The sequence below is a fragment of the Platalea leucorodia genome, assembly GCF_965183815.1.
Source record: "Platalea leucorodia genome assembly, chromosome: 16".
Lineage (NCBI taxonomy): Eukaryota > Metazoa > Chordata > Aves > Pelecaniformes > Threskiornithidae > Platalea > Platalea leucorodia.
In genome coordinates, this window is record NC_138838.1 from 3,830,134 (window position 1) to 3,854,828 (window position 24,695).

Below are 24,695 nucleotides of genomic sequence, written 5' to 3' on the forward strand. Positions count from 1 at the left end.
GCGAGGGGACACTTGTCCTGCCGACCCGAGCAGGAGAGGGGAGAAAGAGGCCACCGGGCAGTGACTCATGGCAGGATCTGGCTTTGGATGCTCCGATTCAGCCTTTGGAAGAGCCTGTCTCCCTCCCTCTCTCCATTAACTACCCAGGTAGCCTGCTCTCCCCTTGCTTTCACTAAAATTAGGGAGTGTGATGACCTCGGTTTGGTGAACACGCTCACCCGCTGCCACCACCAAGCCGTGCCAGCAGGCCCTGGGGCTGCTGGGATTTGGGGTGTCCTCGGTGCCGTAGCGCCCAGGGAACACGCTCTGGATCCGCAGCCCCTCCTCGCAAACGGGTCCGGCTGCAGACCCGCAGCACGGCGCCGGCTCGCACCCGTTGTCTCCTGCTCTTTGGGCATCATAAGGCGCCCGGGGGGGGTTAATCCGCAGGGAGCATTGCATGGAAAGAGCCTCATCATCCTCATCAGTACTTAGGGAAAGATTTTTAGTTTGGTTCCTCTGAGCTAAAATGCAGCGAGCTGTCGCCCTGCGGGGTCGTGGTGCAGGTTTACACGGTAACTCCACTGTGTTGGGCACATTCAGAGCTGGATGGGTCGGGGTCAGCCCTTCCACGGCTGTAGTGCAGCGCTACTTTATTAATATCTCAACTGGCTTGAACAAGACTAAGCATTTCTCTCGTTCTCCTCTTATTTTGGACTTAAGAAGGAGCCTACATTTCCCCAGGTGCCCAGGACAGCCCTAGCATTGACCTGAATTTCTAGAACTGCCAAAAGAGCAGAGAGGCTCCTGGTGCAGCATCTGCCCGGCTCGGACCAGGGTCTGCCCCTCTGCTCCCTGGCTGCTTCGAACGGCCGTGCTGGGCAGCCCAGGGAGGAAACACAAACCTTCAGGACCTTCTTAAAAAACATTATTTAGGCATCATTTTCTCTGTAAGTGAAATACCACTTCTGGCCTCAGACACCCACCAAACTGGCTGAGGGTGGGCTGGGGACGCGGGGAGCCTTTCCTTTGGGGGGAGCAAAAACAATTGCGTATTTTTTTCCCTTTAATTACAAGACTAATGCAAACTGCTGGGGGCGTCCGCCCTGTGCTCCGGGCTGTGGTCCTGGGAAGGCTGCTCACCTCGGCCGTGCAGGCAGGGCCGCCTGCGCTTGGCGGAGCTGGGCGCCGCGCCTGCGGGCAGCAGCTCGTGGGAGCGCGGGGGCAGGAGGCGCAGGGGGGACCGAAAGCGTCGGTGGCCGTGGTGCCGGCCTCTGCGCGAGAGGGACCGTTACGGCGTGGGGCAGAGGGAGCGGAGGCAGCAGCTGAGGATCGTGCTCTGGGCACAAAGTGTGGAGCCAAGAAGTGGATGCTTTGCTTTCCCAGCGAGTGCACACGCTTCTTTTCTTTGCTGGTCTTATGCTGAAAAGCTGAGATTTATGTACTGTACGGGAAAAAAATAAAAAAAGGAAAAAAAGAAAAAATCCTAATGTTCCAAAATAAATGACAGTATATTTTGTACTTTGTAAAGTGTTAATTAAAATGAAAAAGAATAAAAAGTGAAACATACGCTGTCTGCTTTTGTACTGATCAAACTGATGAAAATAAAGCAGAGCTTGGCATTGTCTATAAGATGTAGCGCTCATTATTTCGACCTACAGCCACACTGGACCTTACTCCCACCAGTGCCCTTTGCCTACGTACACCCATTTGGGAAGGTGAGCAGACGTCCCCGAGGCTCCCCAGTGCCCCAGACTTGTCACTGGTTGTATTTTACCCCCTAGGGCTGGTACCTGCCATCATCTTCTCCATCCTGCCACTCTTCTCTGGGAGCCACCAAACCTGCCCCATCCTATTCCCTTCAAGTCAGTCAGTGGGATAGCGCTGGTGTAGTTGCAAGACTTAATTTTGACCTGCTCACGGAAGGGTGCGAGGGGCCCGGGAGGCTGGCGGCGCCAGCAGAGCGGTGCTGGTGATGGGACAGCCCCCGGCCCCGCACCCCACGGCGGGCAGGGGAGAACTGCCGTCCCCTCGCAGACTGTTTTGGGGCAGTCGCAGCTGGGTGCTGGCTGAGTCTCCGTAAGCGACGCAGCTGCATGGTGCCGTTGCCACACGCGTCTCAGCAAGGAGGAGCTGAAGAACCTGGCTGAAGCGTGCAAGAAAAAAAAAAAAACAACAGTGAAATTAGATGTATCATCACCCCTATCACAGTTATAACAGTTTATAATGGACGTTTAAAGGGAAACGGCTTCTCTGCATAAACTGTGGGCAAGAAAAGTATCTTGTTTTTTGCATAGGGTAACCCATTTGTGACTCTTCTGGTCAAGTATAAGAGCATTCACAAAAGAATTTAGTGTGGGCTTGCTGATCCGGAATGCAGCCTTAATGCAGAGCGTTGCCTTGGGGGTTTAATCCAATAAAAAAAAAAAAATAAAATCAACACCCACACTGTCGCACCCTCTCAGCACTGCCTGCGGCTGCCTGCAGAAGCGGCTGGGGTCTTGGGGTAAATACACAGGATTTAGGCTGTTACACTGGAGCCTACAGCCCCCCCCCCCCGACACTGCACACACTGAGAGGTTTCCAGTATTGGGGGGGGGGTTGGGGTTTTTGGTTTGGTTTGGTTTTAAATTACTTTACCCGACCAGGCTCGTGCTCTTGTGCAGAAGGTGCTGGGGCTGAGGCAGGGCTCCAGCCCCTTGCAAAAAAATGCTACAGAAAATGGATTCTGACGAGTCATGACGAAGTAACATTATTTCAGGAGTACGCTGAATGCTGCAGGCTAATTATTAGTTCTCCAAGTCATTTGTTTTTGAAGGATCCTGTAGAGAAAAGCATTTGCTGTAATGTAGCAGGTGCCTAAAATAGTCTTTGTTTTATGGGCTTTCATGTGTTTTGTTCCCAGTGAGGCAGTTTGCTGGTAGCCAAGCCCAGCCTCGCTGCGCGGGGGCTCGTGGAGGGGCCGCGGGAGCCCCGTCAGGGCCGGCTCTCCTGCAGGGAATTGCCGGCAGCCCTTAGCATGGTGCCCTGCGGGAAGGGAATTTGGCCATGGCTCTCTCACTCCTTCCCTCCTGCAGCCCCCCGCCGCTAAGAAGCGTCGCAGCCCTGCTCCGACGTGCTTGGAGCTGTACATCTACACGGCTCTACACCGGTGTCTTGTCCTGAAGCGCTTTCAGGCTATTTTAAGCCAAACCCGACAGCGCAGTGGTGTTTGGAGGGCAAATTACTCTTGCTAATCAATGCGAAATCAAGTAGGTTATTTCAGTTCTAATTGGAGCTGCTCCCCATGTGCTTCCCTGGCCTCTACCCCCGCCTCACTGCAGGTATATTTAGGGATGCAGGTATATTTTGGGCTGGCTAATTTGCTACTTTGAAGGACAAAATGGTGCAAAGTTGCCTTCCAGCGGGTCTCCGTAATGGCCTGGGGTCAGTAGAGCAGGCAGGGCTCCAGCACGGCCCTGGCCCATCGGTCACGGCAGCGTGAATGCCTCAGGTGGTGGCTGCCTTTGACAGGAAAGGGGGCGGGGGGAAGAGTGTATTTATTTTTCTATTTTCTATCCTTTTCTTCTTAAATATCACGTTTGTCTTAATTATTTCCTAGATACAAAGCAGTACAGGGAAAAGCACCGCTACAGGGCTGCTGTGAATTAGGGCCTTTTTCATCCGCATGCTCCGATTTTCTTAGAGCCAAAACCCCCACCAGCAAGCTCCAACTATATTCGGACCCAGCTCATCCCCCCGCCTCTGTGTTCCCCAATTTGCAACCTGCTGTTGGAAACCATCCGGCCCCGGGCCGGCCCCACGGGGAGCAGCAGGCGCTGCCCAGCGGGGAGGGAAAGGGCTGCGGGGGACGGGGTGGTTTTGTGTGTTTTGGGGTGACTCCCTTCATCACACGAAGATAAAATATGATGAGCTGCTCTCAGCATACAAACCAGAGGAGCACATCCCCAAGGAGAGCTGACAAGGCCAAGGGACCTAGGATGGGAAAGGGCTGTTAAAAATAAACTCTGATCTTTTTTTCAGTGTGTTGTGGTTTTTTTGTTTTGTTTGTTTTGGTGGTTTTTTTTCCCCAGTAGTCTTGCATAGTCAAGTGGACCAGAGCCTTTGGTTGAAGGCACATCTGGCTCCTCTTCAGTTTTGAGGGCAGTGAACCTATTTTGTAGGTGTAAGACTTTAGGGGAGGCAGGAGCCTTCCTCTTGGTGCCAGAAGTCACCGGGGCCCATCCTTCGCCTTCGCCAGAGGTTGCACTCACCCGGCGGACTGGGGCTGCGGCGCCGCTGCAGCTGCGGGCTCGTCAAGCTGCTGCATCCCAGAGCTGCGCCTGTCCAGCTCCCGCTCCGCGTCTCCGATGCCCCGCAGCCTGCACACCGCCTCTCGGTCACGGCGAGTGGAAGAGGTGCCCAAAGCCTGACCAGATTTAGCCATGAAGGTCCCTTCCTTTAGCAAGAGAAAAAAAGTATTATACGAATGACAAGCAAGTCTTGTTTAGAAACCCGGCACCAGAGCTGTAACAAAAGGTTTCTCTGGGCACCAGAGCCAGCGGCTCCACCAGCCTAACAGCCGGAGGGCTGGGCAGGCTGGCAGCAGCCGGCTGCCAGTGCTTTCTATGAAACTGGACCCACAGCTGAATTGGGAGGAGCTCAGCGGACCAGCAGGACGTTTGTCAGCCAGGCTCCAAAGAAAGATGCAAAAAATTGGGCAGGGAAAACCTCCCGTCTCTCACGTTTGGCTGCTCATCAAAGCAACTCATTGCTGAAAGGGCTCCTTTCAGTGGGGCGCGTTCCTGCTGTCTGCCTGCCCCCCCAAAAGGGAAAGGGAAACCCGTTTCCAGGATCTCAGTTTGCGGGTGCTCCGCACCGTCTCTCCTGGCAGCCGGAGCCGAGGAAGGTGCCGACTCTCCCCAGCCTCAGTTTCCCCCTCTGCAGCACAAGCTGCCGTTCCCAGGCTTCCCGCGGGGTTGAGCCGTGCAGGCGGCGATGCCACGCGAGTACCGGCTCCTTGCCGGTCCTGGCCACCAGCTGAGCTCAGACACCAAAACCATGGCCTGGCCAGCCTGGTGCCGGCTGAGGGGTGGCACAGCAGGGGTTGCTCTGCCGGTGGGGGGTGCCCAATGCCAAAGTCTTTATTTAACAAAAAAATAAAAATAGAACAGTGAACAGGTTGCGTATATTAAAAGCAATAATAATAATTTTAAGAATAATAATGTAAAAAAAACCAAAACAAAACAAAACCACAAACCCAAAGCCAAGCATGAATGCAGCTCACCCATGCTGACATGGGGCACTGATGCCGGCGCGGCAGCTCCTGGCACTGCCCTCCCTGGCAAAGGCCCTTGTTGCCCATCACTCCCACTTAGCAAAGCCGTGGCTGCTGAGGGCAAGGCCTCCGCGGCCGCACCATCCCCAACCGGCTGGGTGAGCTGAGGCAGGACGGTGCCACAGAGCCGGCCACAGGGCTGGCACGCCATGAAATGCCCTGGCTAAAAGACGGGTGTGCTTGCGCATCTTCTGCTTCTCCTCCACAGGCCCTCCGGGCTGGCCGGCGGCGAGGCCGCGCTGCGGGGGACGGCCCAGCCAGTCGCGCAGGCTGCGCGGGGCAGGGGGTTCCGGCACGCCGCCCGCCGCGGCCCTCCTGGCCTCCCCAGGTCTCAACCCTGGCTGCAGCTCCCCGGTGCCTACCGGGAGGGACACCTCCCCGGGGCGCGCTGGCAGGGGCTCAGAGGAGCCCTTTCAGATGGAAAGCGGGGCAGCTGCACAGCACGGGGCTGGACATATGGTTTCCATTTGGTCTTTAATCATCCACAGGCAAATACCACGCTGGCAGCGCCGTGAGGCTTTGCAGCTGAGCAGGGTGCAAAGACAGTGGCCAAACCCCCTCCTCCCTGCGGCCGCTGTCTGCAAGGGCCGCAGGGGCTTTAGGTTTACTTAGTGTCTCACGCTGAAGGCCTGCAGGGAGCAGAGGATTTCTTTACATGCATTTAGATCGTAGGGCTATAGGGCAGGACGGCAGCTCCTACATTTGTCACCGCCCTGGCAGCTCTCGCCATCCACTTCGCACGCTGACCCCTCTACAAAACTGCTGAGCAAACGCAAATGCCCTGGGAGCCGGTGTTGGGCCTGGGGGGGGTCTCAGGCCATATCTAACTTTGCAAGTGGTGCAAGACGCCATGAATAACAAAACCACTGCTGCCACAGCCTCGCTGATGGCTCCGGACACACCTTAATCTGATTTGCGGATCACATCATTTCAGCAATGCCCGCTTGCATTGGGTGGCGAGGTTTCGGTAGCGGGCAGCTGCAGGGGTGGCTTCTGGGAGAAGACACCAGGAGCTGCCCCCGTGTCAGGCAGAGACACTTCCACCCGCTCCGAGAGGGACCCGCCGCTGGCCAAGGCCAAGCCCATCAGCCAGGGCAGCAGCTCCTCTGTGATAACATATTAAAGGCGGCGAAAAAACTGCTGCACAACAGCAGCTGGGAGAGAGGAGCGAGAATATGTGAGAGAAACAACCCTGCAGACGCCAAGGTCAGCGAACCAGGAGGGAGGAGGTAGAAAAGTCAGGAGTAAGGTTGAGCCAAGGAAGAAGGGAGGGGTGGGGGAAAGGTGTTTTTAGATTTGTTCTTATTCCTCATTACCCTGCTCTGTTGCATTGGCAATAAATTAATTTCCACCAAGCCGAGGCTGTTTTGCCCATGACGGTAACTGGTAAGTGATCTCCCCGTCCTTATCTCGACCCATAAGCCTTCCACCGTATTTTCTCCCCGTCCTGTGGATGGAGGGGCAGTGACAGCACAGCCTGGTGGGCGCCTGGCCAAGGTCAACCCCCCACACACACCCTGTAACCAAAGCGAGGGTCGGTGCCGGGGTTTGCCAGACCGCAGGCTCTCTGCTGCTAACCCCCGTCCCATCGAGCAGCGTGCTCACGAATGCCCGCAGCCACTGTAACGAAAGCGCGAACGCTCCCACTGCATTAAGCCATACAACACTTCTATTTAGGGCTAAAGACCTTGCTGGCATCTAATTAACACACAGATTTTGCAATTTATTGCACAGCAAGACTGCAACAACCAGGTACGACACGGCATTAATTCTCATCCCAGCTCTCCGAAGGGCCCAGCCCCAAGCGGCACCAGGGAACGCTTGTGAACGAGAGCAGCTAAAAGCCCGCGGCGCTCCCCAGCACCCACCAGCTGCCCTGCGCAGCCCTCCGCACCAGCAACATCCACGACAGGGGCTGTTAGAAACACCTTTCTTACCATCATTTTTTTTACATTTGTTTTCAATGCTTTAATAAGCTTCCTCACATTAAAAGGGCATAGCCACTCCCATGAGACCAACAAGGCATGTTTGGGCAGCTCAAGTTGCCCAAGTCGCATGTAGACGAAGGTATAAATTAAAGCTCAGTTAATGGGAATTGACAGCAGCGAAGGTCTGCCCCAATTTAACACCAGCTTTCTGCTTGTTCCGCCTCAACCCACCACAGCAATACCAGTCACACAGTACTGGTAATAACACCTCATATACATCTCTATTTGAGTACCTTGTTTCACCTCTCCTATATTTTATGCAAAGTCCTTCAAGACTTACTTCATCAAGGTTGAGTTTACCCCCTGAGTTTTGGTAATTACACAACAGATTTGATGTAGAATTTCAGATAACGGAGCCAAAATGTGAGTATGTGGTGTCCTCTGGGACCGTGGATACAGCGCCCGCCTCCAAGGGTGTCAGTCCTGCAGGTGCAGAGGTGCCCCAGCTGGCAAAAGAGGTTTCCTGTCACATCGCTGTGAATCAAAATGCTCAAGTTTAAACGCAGAGTGCAAGACAGAGCAGCCCGTGTATGAAGTCAAGCTCAAGAATATTTCCATTACCACTTTATTAAAAACGTATCAGCTTGGATTTTTGCCGAAATAATTTACACAGCAGAAGTATCCCACACAGAAAAAATGATACAACTCTGCCTGATATTTGGAGTATTTCACAGGAGAGAGATTCCTGCACTTCAGGATGAGATTTGTAAGTGCCCGCTACAGGTCCATACAGCTGTTGCACCCCATCTCCAGCAGCCTACTCTGGCCTAAAGGTGCTCGCCACAACTTCTCTGCTAAGAAAGTACCAAGAAACAAGGCTCTGCTTCTTGCCCGTTACGATCCTTCCCCCGCTAGTACACCACTGCTTCCAGGCCACTCCAGACTGCTGCAGGGAACAGCAGCCTAGGCAGAGTGCAGCTGGTGGCGGACTCCAAGGACAGCTGTGCTGGATTCCAGCAGCCAGCACGACTTTTCTTCCACATAAAAAGTAGTTATTAAAAAACTCTTTCCCTGGAAAAATACTTTGGCTCAACCCAACACTGACACCCCGGAGCCGGTGACAGGGAAAGCATCTGTAAATGAACGTCCTGTGCTACAGATTTCACCTCGTGCCAGTTTTCCCTGAGGGAGATGCTCTTCATCCGTACGCACAGAGGGACTCACCAGCTGTGGGCTGGGCCCCAGACTCTTTGGGAGCTCATCACGAACCAGTCGGAGCACTCCTCGGGGAACGTGCATCTTCCCTGCAGCCAAGACGGAGCGTCTCAATGATGCAGAGATGACAACACACCCAGGCACTGCTACGGCTGTCTCTGCTCACAGTCACTTCTTGCTTGGTTGCACGGAATGAGTCTTCTTTTCCAAGAAGCTCGTCACCAAGTCCCCCCGTCGTCTTAGCACAGCGCTGAGGCCCAGCAGTATCACTAGGTGAAAGACTTAACCATGCTGACCATATGGTCAACTCCACACGCAACATCCACCACCTCACCGGGTACGGTCACCTGGATCAGACACACAAGAGCGCATTATTTCTCAAGCTGGCACTTCGCACCTGATATTTCCAATTTCTCATCCTCCTTCTGCTTAACATGCCAGTTGGTTTCACGGGGACTTGTACCTATGAAAGTGCCATCTTGCAAACCCAGAGAAAGCCAGATTCAGCACCAGACATGTTTGTGCATCGAGCTGTGAAATATTCCCTTTCTCCCTTCACAGAAGCACGTAAACCTTTGGAAGGACAGAGAGGTCTCACTAGCAGACAGCGAGGAGACTGTAGCCTCAGCCCATCTGTTCAGCAGCAGAAACAGCACCACCGAACAGAGTAATCCAGACAGCAGGAAGAGGATCTGCCCAAGCACCACAAGGATTTGCCTCTTCTCTCACCAGCAAGGACTGGAATGAGGCAGAAGCTCAGCGCAGCCTAAGGCAGTTTTCGCTTTGATGCTAAGCAGACCCAGCTCACTCACTAATGTAGTTATAACTCTTTCACTTAAAGTTGACTTCAAGTTACAGGAAAGCAGAGGCTACGAGTGGAAGTTTTTCCTTAGAGCTAAGGGAGAGGAGAGAGGGCCAGTTCTAGGGCAGGAGGTCACAGACAGGTACCCTGGTTTGGCACACTGCCGTAGTAATGTCAGACAGGAGCTGGCTGTTTGAGGGAGCATAACCCTCTGCGTCCACGCTTAAGGAAACCTGGACATGCCACGCTTGGTGAATTCAGAGACTCCACTCAGCCACAGGAGTGTGATTTTAGGCAAATGCTCCAGACTTGGTCTTTTTTTGTTCATTTTTAAAAGGAGGAGAAAGCATGCCAAAGAAACACATCCACTGCAAGTTCAGGCACATGGAAAAGGACTCCAGGGTGGTCCAATTGATTGCCTCCCTCCTCTCCTATTTTGCCTTCATGGAGACCGGGAACATCTGTTAGGCTGAGTGCTGAACTCCAGAGCCAAAGACTCTTCTACACCCACAGAACGTGGCGCTCAGAGCCATCTGAGAGAAGGGAGTGGAACTGGAAGTGTTGCGAAACAGCTATGAAAAAGTCCAGTGGCGCAGGATCTCCTAGTGTAACTACACAGGCAGCCCAGTGACCCACCACCATAGCTGCCTGACTTGGAAGAGAAGGGGAAGGCAGCCCACTGCTGTGCAGACCATGACCAAGACATTCACCTAATTTAGATGTGTAATGCAGGTCTTTTGGGTCACAGATGACCAATACTGGTGGTTTTCTTTGCAGCATGCACAAGAGAAGCGCAGGTGCGAAGGGGAGGGAAGAGGCAGTAAGGGGTAGCAGGTAGAAGACTGCGGACAGCAGGAGGATAAGAACCGTTCAGAAGCGATGGCACAGCACCAGATTTTGCTTTGGGATCTGAAATCTATACTGAAATAGCAGCACCAGAAGACTCAAAAAATTTACTGAATACCTGCATCCCTAAGCAGGCTAGGCAACAATCTCTGGAAAACCAAGCAGTTCTACAGTCATCTTAGGCTTCCACTTCTTACAAAATTACTCAACAAAACTATGCAGGATATGATGTTTCTTGCCCTCAGGATAACAAAGACTAACGAAAGAATATACTCTTGGCCTTAAAACTACCATCCTTACCCTCCATGGGAAATACTGGTCTTCCATTCTTCCAGTTCCTAGGCACCCTCTTAGATTCTTGCCCCATACAAACAGTTCTCCTCTGTCTATACAGGGGAAAAGAAAAAAGAAAAAAAAATAGGGCATAGTCATTAAAAAGGAAGAATTCTATTTGTGATGCTGGCAAGTGTGGCTACAGTGCTTCTGGGAGTATAAAGGGTTATACATGCAGTATGAAAGCCATCGAGTTTAGTTCCAAGCACAATAAATGTACTTGTGCTTGGGGAAAATGATGCCTAATGAGCAGGACAAGCAGCAAGTTCTGGGCACGAGTCTTTGCTTCCCCCTCTTACAGCTCTTGCTTTGGAATTTTATTTGAAGAAAGAGTGCAGCAGAAGAGATTCCAGGGAATCATTTGTGGTGAAGTGAATCATTTGTGCTGGAAGTTAGACAGTTACAGCTGACCCACATCAGCTATCAGCACAGCAAACGGGGTAAGCAAGGCAGTGAAATCTGCCCCAAGCCACCACCTGGGGACTGGTTATTCAGCTGCCTGACAGAAGTGACCTTCTAATGACAACTGGGGAAAAAGGAAAAAAAACTTGTGTTCAACAGAGTCGGACAGTTTTAAGCCTCTCAGATCTCAGAAGTGTTTAGATCAGCCCCACAGCAGAGGCAACCAAAACACCATCTATAACATAAGTACAGTTTAATCAGAACGCAGTTTCTAACTCTTCCTGAATACCAGGGGGAGACCAGTTACCAGCAGTCTGTAACCTGACTGACAGTCACGCACACCACTTCCCCAGGAAGGACCAAGCACATTGGCACCTGGCACTTTGCATTAATAAACTATTACTTTTGCTACCAAGTACGTGGGTTTTCTGTGCTGCTGCCCTCTGCTGCCCATTTTTAAATGACTTTCAAATTCAAAACTTCCTTTAAAGGCTGGTATCCAGTACAGGGTGTACATACCAGAGTATGATACCCTTTGCATGTTAAATGTGGAGGTCTTCCCACCTCAGATTGCTAACTGAATTGGTCAGAAGAGCCAAGAAACCCTAACATCTAGCTCCGATTTAGACTCAGTTTTAGTTTGTTCATTTATCACATAAATTCCTGCTGCTTCTAAAATGCGACTGACTTACTCTGTACAAGAAAATGAAAAAACCTTCCCAGGTTTCCTGTTTGAGAGAAATTTTGTTTGCTTCAGAAGAATAACACTTCCTTAATTAAAGCATAAGTTAGTGAAGTACCTATGTTAGAAACCATGCTGACACCTGTAAATGTGCTGCCTGCCCCTCCTGTTGCATACCAGAGTGCTTTAAGTTTCAAGAAAGATGGGCACTTTTTTTGTTTTTCTTTTAACTGCCAATGTGACTTCTCCATGACAGTAGGACTAGAAACTTACTTGTAAGTGCTGCAAACTGGCTGAGTCCACAGCGAACGTGAGCAACACGGATGTCCGGATTGAAGTCTGACCAGCCAAAAAGGCTGGGAGGGATCATCTCTGGCATTGCTGTCTCTATTAGGTTTGGTCCTTTCCCAAGAATTCCATATCCCCAGACAAAAACATTTCCTTCTTCTGTATTAAAATAAGAACACATTCTGTAAGAAAGTCTGTGCTTGTGTAATTCATGCCATGACCAAGAGTTAATCAGACCCAAAGGGATATTTTCCTTTCTCACAGAGCAGTCTAGCTCCTTTTGATTATTTAAAAGTAGCAACAATGCACTGCCATTCAAATGCCTTAATTTTTTCCTAAGCTGTGCAAGCTGATCAATCTTCACAGGCAAAACTTTCATGGGGAAAAAATGCCAACACAGTGTGGGCAGGATAAAATACTTCAGCTTACTGACTGATGAGACAGAGGCTGAATGTTTTATTATCACCGCTTTTTCCTTTGAGGCATGGCCAAACCACTGGTAGGCTAGTCGCTTTGTCTGGCATTCTGCCTTAAGCTGAGTGCCTGGGAAAGGCAGCAGTTGGACAGCATAAGACAGAGTAAGTTGCTATGTCTGCTAGCTCTGCTCCCTTCATGCTAGAAGCTCAAATGTCTTGTCATCACAGCAACCGCATCATATATATGAACGTCTTCCTTGAGATGATCCTTCATAAAAGCAGTGCAATCTTTCCCTCACTCCTTTATTCCGTGCCTTTCAAGCTGTGCTCCCCTGGCCACTGGCAATCCAAAGCAGCATTCACTAAGAAGTCTGCTGCAGAGTTTCACTGTTCTCAGAACTCTCTAATTTCCAGCTTATTTTATCAAGATTTATTTATATATCAGATTTATATTGAGTCTGAAGGGCTCTCCTTTCTCCCAAGCGTTGCCTTACGTCCTCCCTATATCCATCTTCATTACAGGCCACACATGGCCTATGTGGTCAACAAACCAAGGGATCAGAACAGCAAGCAGCAACCATGCTCGTTATAGTTTGCGTAAGTGCTCACAACAGCGCACACAGCTAGTGAAAACAACTCCCCTAGTACATTCTTAAATCACACGTTTCTCAGTCTCCCAGCTTTCCTCGTAACAGACAGTACTTCCCTCTTTCCAGTGAACAAGATGCTTGCTCCATGAAGTTACAATCCACCTACTGCATGGCCTTGCACTAAAGAGGATGACTGTACAAGCAAACTCACCCGTCAGCACGATATTGCCAGTCCCTCCACAGGCAGCCTCCTTTATCTTCCCAATCTTGAAAGGCAAGTGTCTGGGAACATTCACCTGTATGAGGTTGAGTCGTTAGAGACAAGGTAATAAACCGCAAACTAGACACACATTTTTAACTTGTTTTCTAGTTCTGGTTAGAGCTTACATACACTGAATTCCTGACACAGACAACCTTTATTGCCTGAATAATGGAATGAATACAAGTCCCAAGATTAAAAAAACTACATGAAATTCATTAAGGCTGAGAGTGCAGACAAAGTGGAACAAGTTACCCACTGGAAAGCTTACACGCATGGCAACAAAGCTGGGAATGCTTAATGTCTGCTTATATCCCTGGCTCTGTAAGTCAGACACAATGGGAAAGTCAATAGGTGAGCACATTTGCAAGTTTTCATAATGGACAAGATCACTAAAATTTGGTCTGCGGTGGCATTTTTGAACACACTAGGGAAAAATCGCTGAAAGAAAATCACTCTTATTTGGTACAGTTCGATACCTACACAGCTTGACACATGTAAACAGAGACCTTGGATTTCACAGATAATATCCAGCTCTGCTATTCCACAATTTGGACTTTATCTATATCGTACCTAAAATTGCCACTTTGGCAAACATGCCGTTCATCCATTTCAGACTCCTCCAACCTCCATCAAGCACCCAGCCAGGAAACTACTACACTACTTAACCTGGTGATTGTCTTCAGGCCTTACAGGTCTCCATAATTAGCCCTACATTAAGGACACATCAGGAGAGGCATGGGAAACAAAGGTACATATTTCACTAAAGCCATACTAACGCAACTGTCTGCTCTTAGCCATCTGCCAAGAATAGCTTGAGTATTAATTAATTCCCTGACTCCGTTTCCTACACTAACTGTAAGACGAGACCATCTGTCTAATTACCTCAGTACTACAATGCTTAGTGTCAAGTCAGCAGTATATTTTTGCCACACCTAAGTTTACTCCAAAAAACTTCTATCTGTGAGACACTGGGATTTGTTTAGGACTCAGCTATAAACCTACTAAGGTTCTTCATGAAAAATTCACCAACGTAGGGGTTGATTGGAAGGGACTTCCAAGGGTCACCTGGAGCAGCACCATGCTCAAAGCAGGACCACTCAAAATTTTAGATTAGCCAGCCAAAAGACTAATTCCTGTCCTGAAACCAGCACAAGCTGGATCCACTTGAGCCAGATCTTAATTTGGTGCAAAGTCCATGGGATGGGGAAAGGAGAGCATGGGGTGTACTCTTCCTTTATAACAGACTAACAAACTGGGGTGAGGTGACACAAGCCTTTGCCTATCAATAGCTGGGAACATACTGCCCTAAAGCTATACAACCATTTCAGACAGATTGGGTTTGTAAGCATAGGTAAAACCAGCCTGCTAGTGGTATTAGTTTATATTGATTTATACTGCTGTCAAAAGAACCCAGAGCAGGGAGAAGTGTGTAATTTTTAACTCTGTGTGCAGCAGCTGAACCGAAACATGTAAAAACAGGCCCCCAGGCCAACTGACCTGTGTGGTTTCTGTGACAGAGGCCAACTGCAAGTATTCTGAATTTCCCCAACCAAAGACATCGCCTTCATCTGAAACAGCCAGACAACAGTCCCCATAGGAAGAGACCTGGATAATGTTTACCCCAGCGATGTCACCACGTAGCTTAGTAGGAACACTGGTGATGTTGTAGTGTCCAAGACCTGGAAGGAGAAAAGTAGAGATGATGATGAATTTTTCTCCGGACATACTTTTAACACCTACATAGGACCGTTTTGTCATGTTATAACCCAATCACCCTCCTTCCTCCAAAATGAATCTTTCTGTCCATATCTCTTAAGCTTCAATGGACAATCAGCCACAGACACCAGTCCTACTAGCCAAAGCTACCTCTCTAGAGTACAAAACAACTTTATACAGTCACACCTGGAAAACAGTCTAGGCCCTCATCTCTCTTGTCTACATGGACCAAAGTGTTTGAGAGAGCAGCACCCAAACTAGGCAGATATCCCCAGAGAGGTGAAGTTTCACAAACCAGCTGTCTTCTGCAAGGAGAGCCCTGGGTGACAGCACACTGCAATCAGTTTAGACACCAGCAGGTGAAGAGGCAAAAGAGGCTGGGAAGCAAACACATTACGTGACAAAGAGCTGCCTGGACAAGAGACCAGAATGTAGATGACAGACAAGCTACAGTACATCCACACAAAAGAACCATGGGCATAACCCAGCTTCAGGAGCAGCAGGACTAAACACTAGGAAGGACTGGAAGTCCTCTGACAGCAGGAGCCACCAGGGCAAGGGCCTGGCCAAAGATCCCATGCTAAGACAGCAGTAGCTGCCAAAGGTCTCTGTCAGTTCAAAAGGAGCAAGAAGCAAAACAGACCCTGAAATCAGAATCGGGAAGCAAAGCCTGCACAGAACCAGGGAGCTAACCTTCCCATGCCACTTCCACATCCCCTCACTAGCTTCAAACAGCAGACACATTCTCCTCAGATTGCATGCTTGGATTGCCAGCGTGGCATCCTAAAGCTCCTCTAAAAAGGAACTGGTTTGTCTCAGTTTGGTTACACAAGAGTATTGAGAACATCTGCACACAGCTGGAAATATACCAGCCCCTTTCTGTCCACACATGCCAGACAAATACCCATCACAAGCTCTGAATTAGGACACCTTGCTATATTCCTCAATTCACCGAAACGCAAGCGGAGCTAAGCTCCTACCTGTTTGTCCATCAGCTCCCCATCCACACGCGTAGACCGCACCTTTCTTGGTTCTGAACAGACTGTGGTCCTGCCCACACACAACCTGCACGCAAACAAAAAGTCAGAGCTGGTCAGGAAAGGTCAAGTGTTCAGAACTGATTTAATGAAGCACTGGCAGACAAATTGAGTAATCAACCTCTACAACGCCCACCAGCTCCGATTTTGACCTTCCTCTCCAGATCAAATGGCTCTACAGACAGGGAAGGCTAACAACAGCACGATACAGCACAGAAAACAGCAGAATTTTCTTTGTGGAAAGTGATGCTGCAGTGGATTTGTTCCGAGATCCAAAACAAGGCCTAGTTAACAGAAAGCTTGATTCAGCAGTGCAACACAACAAAGCAGGAGAGAGTAAATAAGAGATCTCCCTTCCCAGAGTGATACCACATCGCTCTCAATGCCAGCTACAAACTGCTATTGATTCCTTGCCATGTAAGCGCTCTAGGAACACATCTGTTCTCAAATTGACATTTATGTTGAACTAGCAATCATGTCTGCCACAGGCTTGGTATGAATTAAAGCCAAGATCTTCAAAAGCAGACATTAAAAATTAGCCAAAGATTAAAGGGATTTAATCCACAAGTTAAGAGATTGACTACCAAGAATATTAAGCACAAAACTGCTGTCATCGAAGTACAAACAGGTACCAATTATTCAACCACCTTGCAAAAAAAAAAAAAAAATCATGAAAAATCCAAACAGAAGTTTACAAGCCTAATTCAAAACATCGTTAGGATGTACCACGGCACACACTTATCACACCGACCTAAATAAATGACCCTTGCTTTCTAGGATACTGGATGGAACAGGAGCAACATTTGCCCACAGAGTACAGCCACAGTGGCACAGACATATAGCAAACTGCTCCTGTGCCTGGAAATACTGCAGCTGTGTGCAGACTCGGCAGCATTTATGCTGCTCTGCAGTCCCTTGCTTGCTCTCCTAGAAACCTGCCCTAGGGAAATGCTGGCTGGTCCAAGTGGACAGTCTCACAGCTCATTTTTAAAATGGGGAAGACAAAATTAAAAACAAAACAGCTCAATTGATATAAAAGTGCCAAAAGGGAACAACAGCAAGAAATCGGGACAGGAAGAGATGAGGCATCAAAGCAACTTCCCTGCTGTGCAGGTGTAACCTAGAAGTAGAGCAAGCAAACACTGCATTGGCATTCCCATCCAATTCTTCAGTAAGTTCAGACCCTGCATTGCCAGTTGCAACTCCTCTGCAGAGGCATGGAGCAAAATCCCACCTTGTGCTTTTTATTAGCAATCGTATAGTAGATCACCTCATCCTTTCAAAGAACTTCAACTGAGTGATTTGCATACTGATTTTTTTTTTTTTCATTACAGAATCAGACTGGTTGAGGTTGGAAGGAACCTCTGAAAATCACCTGGTCCAACCCCCCTGCTCAAGCAGGGCCACCTACAGCCAGTTGTCCAGGACCATGTCCAAATGGCTTTGGAATATCTCCAAGGAGGGAGATTCCACAACCTCTTTGGGCAACGTGCATCAGTGCTCAGTCACAGCAAAAAAGTGTTTCCTGATGTTCAGTGGGAACCTCCTGTGTCTCGGTTTGTGCCCACCGCCTCTTGTCCTGTCACTGGGCACCACTGAAAAGAGCCTGGCTCTGTCCTCTTTGCACCCCCCCTTCAGGTATTTATATACATCGTTAAGACAGACTCCCCCAAGCCTTCTCTGTTCCAGGCTAAACAGCCCCAGCTCTCTCAGCATTTCCTCATAGCAGAGATGCTCCAGCCCCTTCATTACCCTCATGGCCCTTTGTTGGACTCTATCCAGTATGTCCATGTCTCTCTTGTACTGGGAAGCCCAGAAATGGACATAATACTCCAAGTGTGGCCTCACCACTGCTGAGTAGAAGGGAAGGACCACCTCCCTTGACCTGCTGGCAACCCTCCTCCTAATGCCGCCCAGGACACCGCTTGCCTTCTCTACAGCAAGGGCACGCTGCTGGCTCACAGGCAACCTGGCGTCCACCAGGACCCCCAGGGCCTGTTCTGCAGAGCTGCTTCCCAGCCGGTTGGCCCCCAGCGTATAGTGGTGTCTGGGGCTGTTCCTCCCCAGGTGCAGGACGTCGCCCTTCCCCTTGTTGAACTTCATGAGGTTCACGTTGGCCCATTTCTCCAGCCTCTGGATGGCAGCACCACCCTTTGGTGCCTCAGCCACTCCTCCCGGTTCTGTGTCATCTGCAAACGTGCTGAGGGCACTCTCTGCCCCATCATCCAGATCATTAGTGAAGATTTTAAACAGGATCGGACCCCATATTGACCCCTGGGGTACACCACTAGTTACTGGCATTCAACTAGTCTTCGTGCCACTGATTACCACCCTCTGGGCTTGGCTATTCAGCCAGTTTTCAATCCACCTTCAGAATTCAATTCATAAGGTCGTCTTACCTGGACAACTCTGCTGTCAAACTCCTTCAGCTGATGAATCAGGTGGCTTTCACTGGACACCATCAAACAACCACCGAGAAGAGAAAAGGCAACACAGAGGATTTCAGAGGACTGCAATTGAAAAACGTGAAGGTAGACCTGCCTTTACTGAAAGCCACTTTGCTACTACAAGAGAGATTCCTTTGTGTGTTCTCTTATATATTCAAAGAGCATAGTTCCACTGTAAAATTACTGCACGAAGAAGGAAGGTAATTTTGCGTTCTCTTATTTAAGAAGTTAAGAACTGTCACTTTTTAAATATAACCTGTCACGGGAATTGGGGGTGGGAGCAATCCTCACACACGTTCCCTAGTCTGGAATGAGCACAGACACTACAGAATACTGCAGCACCTATATAAACACTACACTTAACTAGAGATTAACCACAGTTAAATCCCAGAGCGCAAACAGTGCAGTGTTAACATCCATTTGATTCTTTCACAAAAATTCTGAACAATCCAATGACAAACTTCCAGTATCAAGGCGAAAAAAAGCTAGCTAAGTTACAGCTATTTTCTTACACTCTCAAGGCCAAGTCTTGTGGATCACAGAGAGAGTAATCAGCAAGATCTCTTCTAGGCCCTGCCAGGGAATTAGTAACTTTCAACATATTCCCACTATCCACTTACATCACTACCATCTTTTTGAGAATATGCTTTGGTGTGGCCCACAAAAACCCTGTACAGGAAAAGCACTACAGTTTCAAAGGCAGTTAGAGCAAAGAGATGCAACAAAAGGATGGCTCTTTCATCGTTAAATGGCATTTCTAACACCCTCAGAAATAGCACTTGCACTCTGAGAGGCTAAAGGGAGAAAGACCAACTACTAACGCCAATTACCTCAAGCAATTTCCGAAGGCCGGGTTTTCTCACTATGCCCTGCGAAAACTGTCACATGCTGACATCTTTCTGTCTTTTGCGAATGTGGTCAGAAGAGTGCTCATGCCCAGCCTGGGTTTAAAGCCAGGCCATTTATATGATGCCTGCAGCATAAAAGCCTGTTCTCGGACTCCTTAATCTTAAATGGCATCCTTATACTACCAGATTTTTCCCACCTCCAGGCTTTTCTGTAGGGTTGTTTTCATGCAATTATGTTTTTAACATCAAGGAAGTTCAGGATCTTTGGGTTCTCACCTGTAAGTTTCATCTTCAACAACCGTCCGGCCACACTGTCCATAAGAATTGTTCCCCATGGTGAAAACTGAAAAACAATGATAAAACGCACTAGTTTTATTACTGTCCAATCCCCTGAAAGCCTCTTTTCAGGTACACAAAATATTTTCATGTGGTCCTCAGTACAAAAGGTGGAACATAGAACTGTTAAAATTGGCATAAGCTTTCTTCAAACCAAAGTCCACTTAAATTGAAGTGACTGAATCCATTTTAGTCAACAATATCCCGGCGATGTTGTTGCAGGCACAGTGGCGGTACCTGGAGCCCATTGGCTGGTTTTCAGTAATTGCCTAGTTCATCCTGCCGTTGCCAAGGAGACTCAGAAATAGATCAGCACTCCCACGGGAGCGTTAAATCAACCAACCAACCAGCTCACCCGCTGATAAGCGGCACTGGATCGCTCAGCGCAGCACTGAAGCCACTGCACCAGAGAATTCCCAGAGACGTGGAGAGCCAATTCACACACAGGATCTTCTGTATAAAGGCCTATTAATTAATCGCTTTTATGAATGTAGCACTCCGGGGCTTCAAGGGGAAAATAACAGAGGAGTATTGGCATAGCCATCCAAAACTGAATTCCAAAACACATCTGACTGAACAAGACAAACAGGCTACACTTAAAGGAGGCCTGGGGCTAGATAAACAAACCATATTTTGCAACACTTGTAGTAAAAAAGCTTCCAACACGTTTACAGCTTAAGCCAAGCAGAGCTCAACAGACGGTTATCAGCTCAGGGCTCTCCCTCCCGGTAGCAGTCCCACAACGGCCAACAGCTACCTGCACCACATTTACAGGGCAGACAGCCCATCTGGGGTCTAGCTCCAAAGGACAGAAGACAATCTTTTCCAGAGCTTTTACCGAAAGCACAGTCAGGTGTCCCTTGTCACCAGCACAAGCGATACTATACCTCCCTCATTATCTGTCAGGATCAGGGAATGCGCTCTCCCACAGGACACCTGCAAGACGCGTGTCTGCTGCGGCTTCTCCAATGGTAATGGAATTGGAGATGGTTCCAAGACATATTCATAGCCCTTAGCTTAAGGAAGAGGGAGAAATTTTAAAAGTCAGTAGCTTCCACAAAGCAAAATCATCATATATTTGCTGATCCTGTTGTGTACACACACACGCATGCACACACACACACACACTCTCTCCCTCTCTCTCTCCCTCTCTCTCTCTCCTATTTTGTTACAAAAGCAGATATATTTTAGAAAGCCAAGATACTAACCAAAGTAAAAGGTTGACTGGGGTTCATCAGGGGGACAGGGGTGAGTTAAAAAGCCACAGGAACGGTTGAAGCCAATAATCACTGCCTAATCAAAAATCCACCATACCTACAGCTGAATGTTATTAAGGATTCAGGTGGCCAGAACTGAGAAACTGGGGGTTTCAGCCATATGTTCAACCACTTTGGTGAATAAGGCTGGACTACTAGAGAGCTTAACACCAAGCACCAACTAAGTACTCTGTGCAACTGGGGATATTGCAAACAAGGTACAATAGCAGCAATCACAAAAAGACAGCACAAAAGGTGAACAAAAAAAAAAATCTTAGGGCTTCATATTTAGAGAACAGTAGATTAAAGGACTTTTCAGAAAAAAGGAATACAAGAAACATAGCTAGCATGGCTCCATAGGGGATAAGAGATCTAAGGTTTACGAAAGAAAATGACAGGCTTTGCTAGAAAAAGATTTAGTAACTTGAAGAATATGTAATCAGTTACGGTCAACTGGGAAGAAAAAAAAAAAAACAGCAAAACATAAATCAGTACTAGGGGAAAGGTTAAGGGGAGATAAAAAGCCTTGATATCAAAGAAAGTCACTGTAACAAGTGACATCAAATCCCAAAGGACCCAAAGCAGTATTCTGCTCACATATGGCAGTGCTTTAACTCGTTCTCACTGCCTTCAATTAAAAAACCCACAAAGCCTACACATATCCTTTTACATTAAGACACGACTTGATGCGAGGACAGGCATCACAACTGGCTGTTTGCAAACGCTGGGAGCCTGCCTTGCAATACAGCAGGAACTGAAAGACTGCGAGGTTGTATCTGTCTAAGAGAGATGTGGAAGTCACAAAGCAAAAAACCCTTTCTCTTTCCTTTTCTCTCTCTCTCTGTTGCTTCCAGCAGAGTCACAAGCTACTGGGATCTGTGGTAATGAACTCGATATCATCACTGATATCGGAAGGATTTTAGAGAAAAGAGACAACAAGATGGCTAAGGCAGAGGACAAGAGTAAAATATGAGTAGTTTAGCTTAGAAGCAGCTCAAGTTACAGCATGAAATACAACCATCTAAAAGTCAGAAGGTTGCAGATTCCCCTGGAAACAAATGATGTACAGGGACACAGTGTCAGAGCCAGCAGGTACCAAATTAAGTTTGTAAAACTGAGTAAGAAGCAGCACCTCCAACAGGAAGCTTGTCTGCGGGAAGTTAAACACAGAGCAGCAGCAAACCCACTGATCTGCACAGCACTTTCAACAGATCCTATTGAACACTCCCTTACTTAGGAGGGCTTCAACTGCATAACCTATGTATGGATTCTCTGGCAAAAATAATCTGTAGGTCAGAGGGAAAAATAAGAAAATGACAGGACACTTCTGAGACATCAAGAGTTACAGAACTAAGAGTAAGAGCTGAAACCTTTAAAAGCAGAAGTGAGTGAAGGCTTCTGCAGTCCCTTCATTCTGCAGCTGCTGTTTATGCACACACACTTGCTGCGTGCACAGGCTCTTGGAAATCTATACAGTATGCTAGCAGCGATGCACAACAGCAGCACCACTGGAAACTTCAGCATTCTGCACAGTAGCAGCATTTTTTTTTCCACTTTTCCACAAAGTCTAATCTTTTGTCCGTATCAGATCCACCATACCTTAATGGATTATGTTCTTATACACTGTAAAGAGGAAAAACTGCTTTTAACATGGAAGAATCTTTTCAAACAGTTAGAGACAGCCACTCTATAAGGGAAGTAAGCTTGTGTTTTTCCTATCTGTCTTAGGTGGAAGGTAGCAATGTTCTGCACAGAAATCATCATCTTAAATGAGTTTGAGAGCCTGGTATAAGACAGAATGACTGAATAACATGTTTTTCCTTCAAAATGCTATTTGGTATTAAAATAAAAAACCCCTACAGCTTCAAAGAAAATTCCACTGGCTGTATAAAAAGATCTGTGTGGGAAAGGAAATTAGTTTATAGATGCAAAGGCAACAGAAGTGAGCAAACCACCTTGCCAAAATAGTTTTATTAACCAGTCCACTACACCATCTACTATCAAACTATAGATTCAAAGCAACACCTTAACCAACACACACACACTTCTGCAGAATAAAATTACTTGGATTTGAGTTGCATCCAGGCAAAAACGTAAGTGCACTGCACGGAACAAATGCATACCCTGATCAATTACAAACCACACAAAAACATAGCTAAGTTCCAAAAAAAGATCTCTTTTTATTTTTTTTTAAAAAAAAAAGCATAGCCCTGCAATCTGTATCAAAGCCCCCGCCCGGACATTTTTTATGCCTTCTAACCCGAAGTTTCCCACATCACACGTACCCTGTAGCGCCGCCCTGTAAGCCCTTACACCACCTCAATCCTTACTTCGATCTCTTATGCTTCTCTGAAATCCAAGCTGGGAATCCTTGTTCAGCCCCATGCCCCACACTTTGGTGATGTCCGTGGTATTAGAGGACAGCAGCGTGAATCCATAACCGCAGGCAGCAGAGGATATCTTTGAAGACAAAGAAAACCCACACCATTCAGTTATAAACTATGGCTTATAAAAACAAGTTTCACCCCATGCTATTTGTCCACCAGCATTCCTCCTTCATTAGGCCACATCCAAAATCAGCCCCAATTCACAGCACGTATGGTCTTCGCAAAAATGATCAGAAACACTCGTCAGTGATAAGCACAATGGTGCAAGTGCAAGTCCAACATTAACACACTAGTGTTTTGGTTTTGTGCATGTACATCTTTATTTTTGCATTATTTTGGACTGATTCAAACACAAGAGGAAGATCTATTTGCTGACCTGCAGAAGCAGTAGATTAAAAAAAAATAAAAAACCACAATGAGATATTAAGAGAGTAACATTCCCCTGCTTTACTTCTTTTGCCAAAAAAAGGCCAGCATAGCAGCTCTGAACTCCTTTGAACTGGACAGCAGACAATGACGTTTGAACACGTAGGCAACAGAATAACATGATTTGCAACACAAGCTTCCAATTTCGTCGAGGCGAAAGCAGCCATGAGAGCCACTGAAAAGGAGGCCCTGTTTCTCTGGTAGATGTTGTTCACGTTCTTGCTCTCCTACGGCTCTGGCAAAAGAATATGTATTTTCCAAATTGCATGCAACTGTAGTTACACCCAAAATCACCCTGATGAATACCGCTCTAGCGATAAAACAATGAATCACAGGGAAGTCTTTAAATTTAGTTACAGCCTTCCAAAGCTGAGCGAGGAAACCTGCCAGGATCACCCGGCGTGGGCAGAGGGGGAGCCCCGGTGCCTGGGAACGGCCCCAGCGCCACCCTCCCGGCACACATCAGCCGCCGGCCCGGGCCCACCTTCTCCTCCGTCTCCAGCCGGTAGGGCGTGGGCTGGATCCGCCGCGGCTTCTTCCAGCCCACGTCCGGCTTCACGAAGCTGGGGACGCCCAGCGCGCCCGAGTAGCAGAAGCCCCAGACGAAGACGCGGTCCTTCCGCTTGGCCGCCTTCCCCGCGTACTGGAAGACCGGGGCGGCCTCCTCGGCCTCCCTCAGCTGGCGGACGCTCCGCGGGCCCGCCGCCTTGGCCAGGCCCCTGCGGAGGGCGGGCGGCGGCCGCCGCGCTCCCCTCAGCGCTCCCCACGCCGCCGCCGCCATCTTGGCGCCCTCTCACCCGCGACCCCGCGGGGCGGTGGCCCGCGCGCCGCCCGGCACCGCCCCCTGCGCATGCGCCCGGCCGCGGCGCCGCCGTCACGTGCGGCGCGAGGCGCCGGCCGGCTGGGGCGCGCGACGGTCTTGTCTTAAAGGGGCCGTGCCTCCATTCGGAGAGGGTGGGCCCCACCCAACCAGACCCAGACCCAGACCCAGCTCCAGCTCCAGCTCCAGACCCAGACCCAGACCCAGCTCTAAATCTAAACCTAGACCCAGGCCCAAATCCAGACCCAAACCTAGTCCCAAACCCAGGGCCAGGCCCAAATCCAAAAACCAGACTCAAACCTAGTCCCATACCCATAACTAGACCCAAACCCAGATCCAGACCCAGACCTCATCCCAAGACC

The 24,695-nt window shown here is 48.8% G+C and overlaps 1 protein-coding gene across 8 annotated transcripts; it reads right to left on the reverse strand.

Moving 5' to 3' along the window:
• Positions 1–24,327, reverse strand: RCC1L (RCC1 like). 8 transcript variants are annotated; one of them, XR_014229952.1, is made up of 15 exons: positions 23,998–24,327; positions 23,031–23,160; positions 20,332–20,460; positions 19,385–19,451; positions 18,213–18,264; positions 15,757–15,841; positions 14,558–14,739; positions 13,010–13,094; positions 11,778–11,951; positions 10,388–10,473; positions 8,449–8,786; positions 4,233–4,417; positions 2,620–2,801; positions 1,773–2,125; positions 3–1,423 (listed from the first exon to the last, which is right to left on the reverse strand). XR_014229952.1 is itself a non-coding variant. In XM_082328277.1 (11 exons), the coding sequence occupies exons 1-11, from the start codon at positions 24,292–24,294 to the stop codon at positions 8,709–8,711; spliced, it is 1,365 nt and encodes a 454-aa protein (XP_082184403.1). In that variant the 5' UTR covers positions 24,295–24,327; the 3' UTR covers positions 7,827–8,708. The 8 variants fall into 8 exon arrangements, 1 of the variants encoding a protein (XP_082184403.1); XR_014229953.1 differs by having other exon boundaries at positions 4–1,423; positions 1,893–2,125; XR_014229950.1 differs by having other exon boundaries at positions 1–2,125.
• Between the last annotated feature and the right edge of the window lie 368 nt (positions 24,328–24,695).

Coding starts and splice junctions, on each gene's coding strand:
- RCC1L (XM_082328277.1), bottom strand. CDS start 24,294: ATGGCGGCGGCGGCGTGGGGAGCGCTGAGGGGAGCGCGGCGGCCGCCG. Junction 13,095..14,557: donor CTGTCACAGAAACCACACAG/GTCAGTTGGCCT, acceptor AACCTCATACAG/GTGAATGTTCCCAGACACTT. Junction 11,952..13,009: donor TGGCAATATCGTGCTGACGG/GTGAGTTTGCTT, acceptor ATTTTAATACAG/AAGAAGGAAATGTTTTTGTC.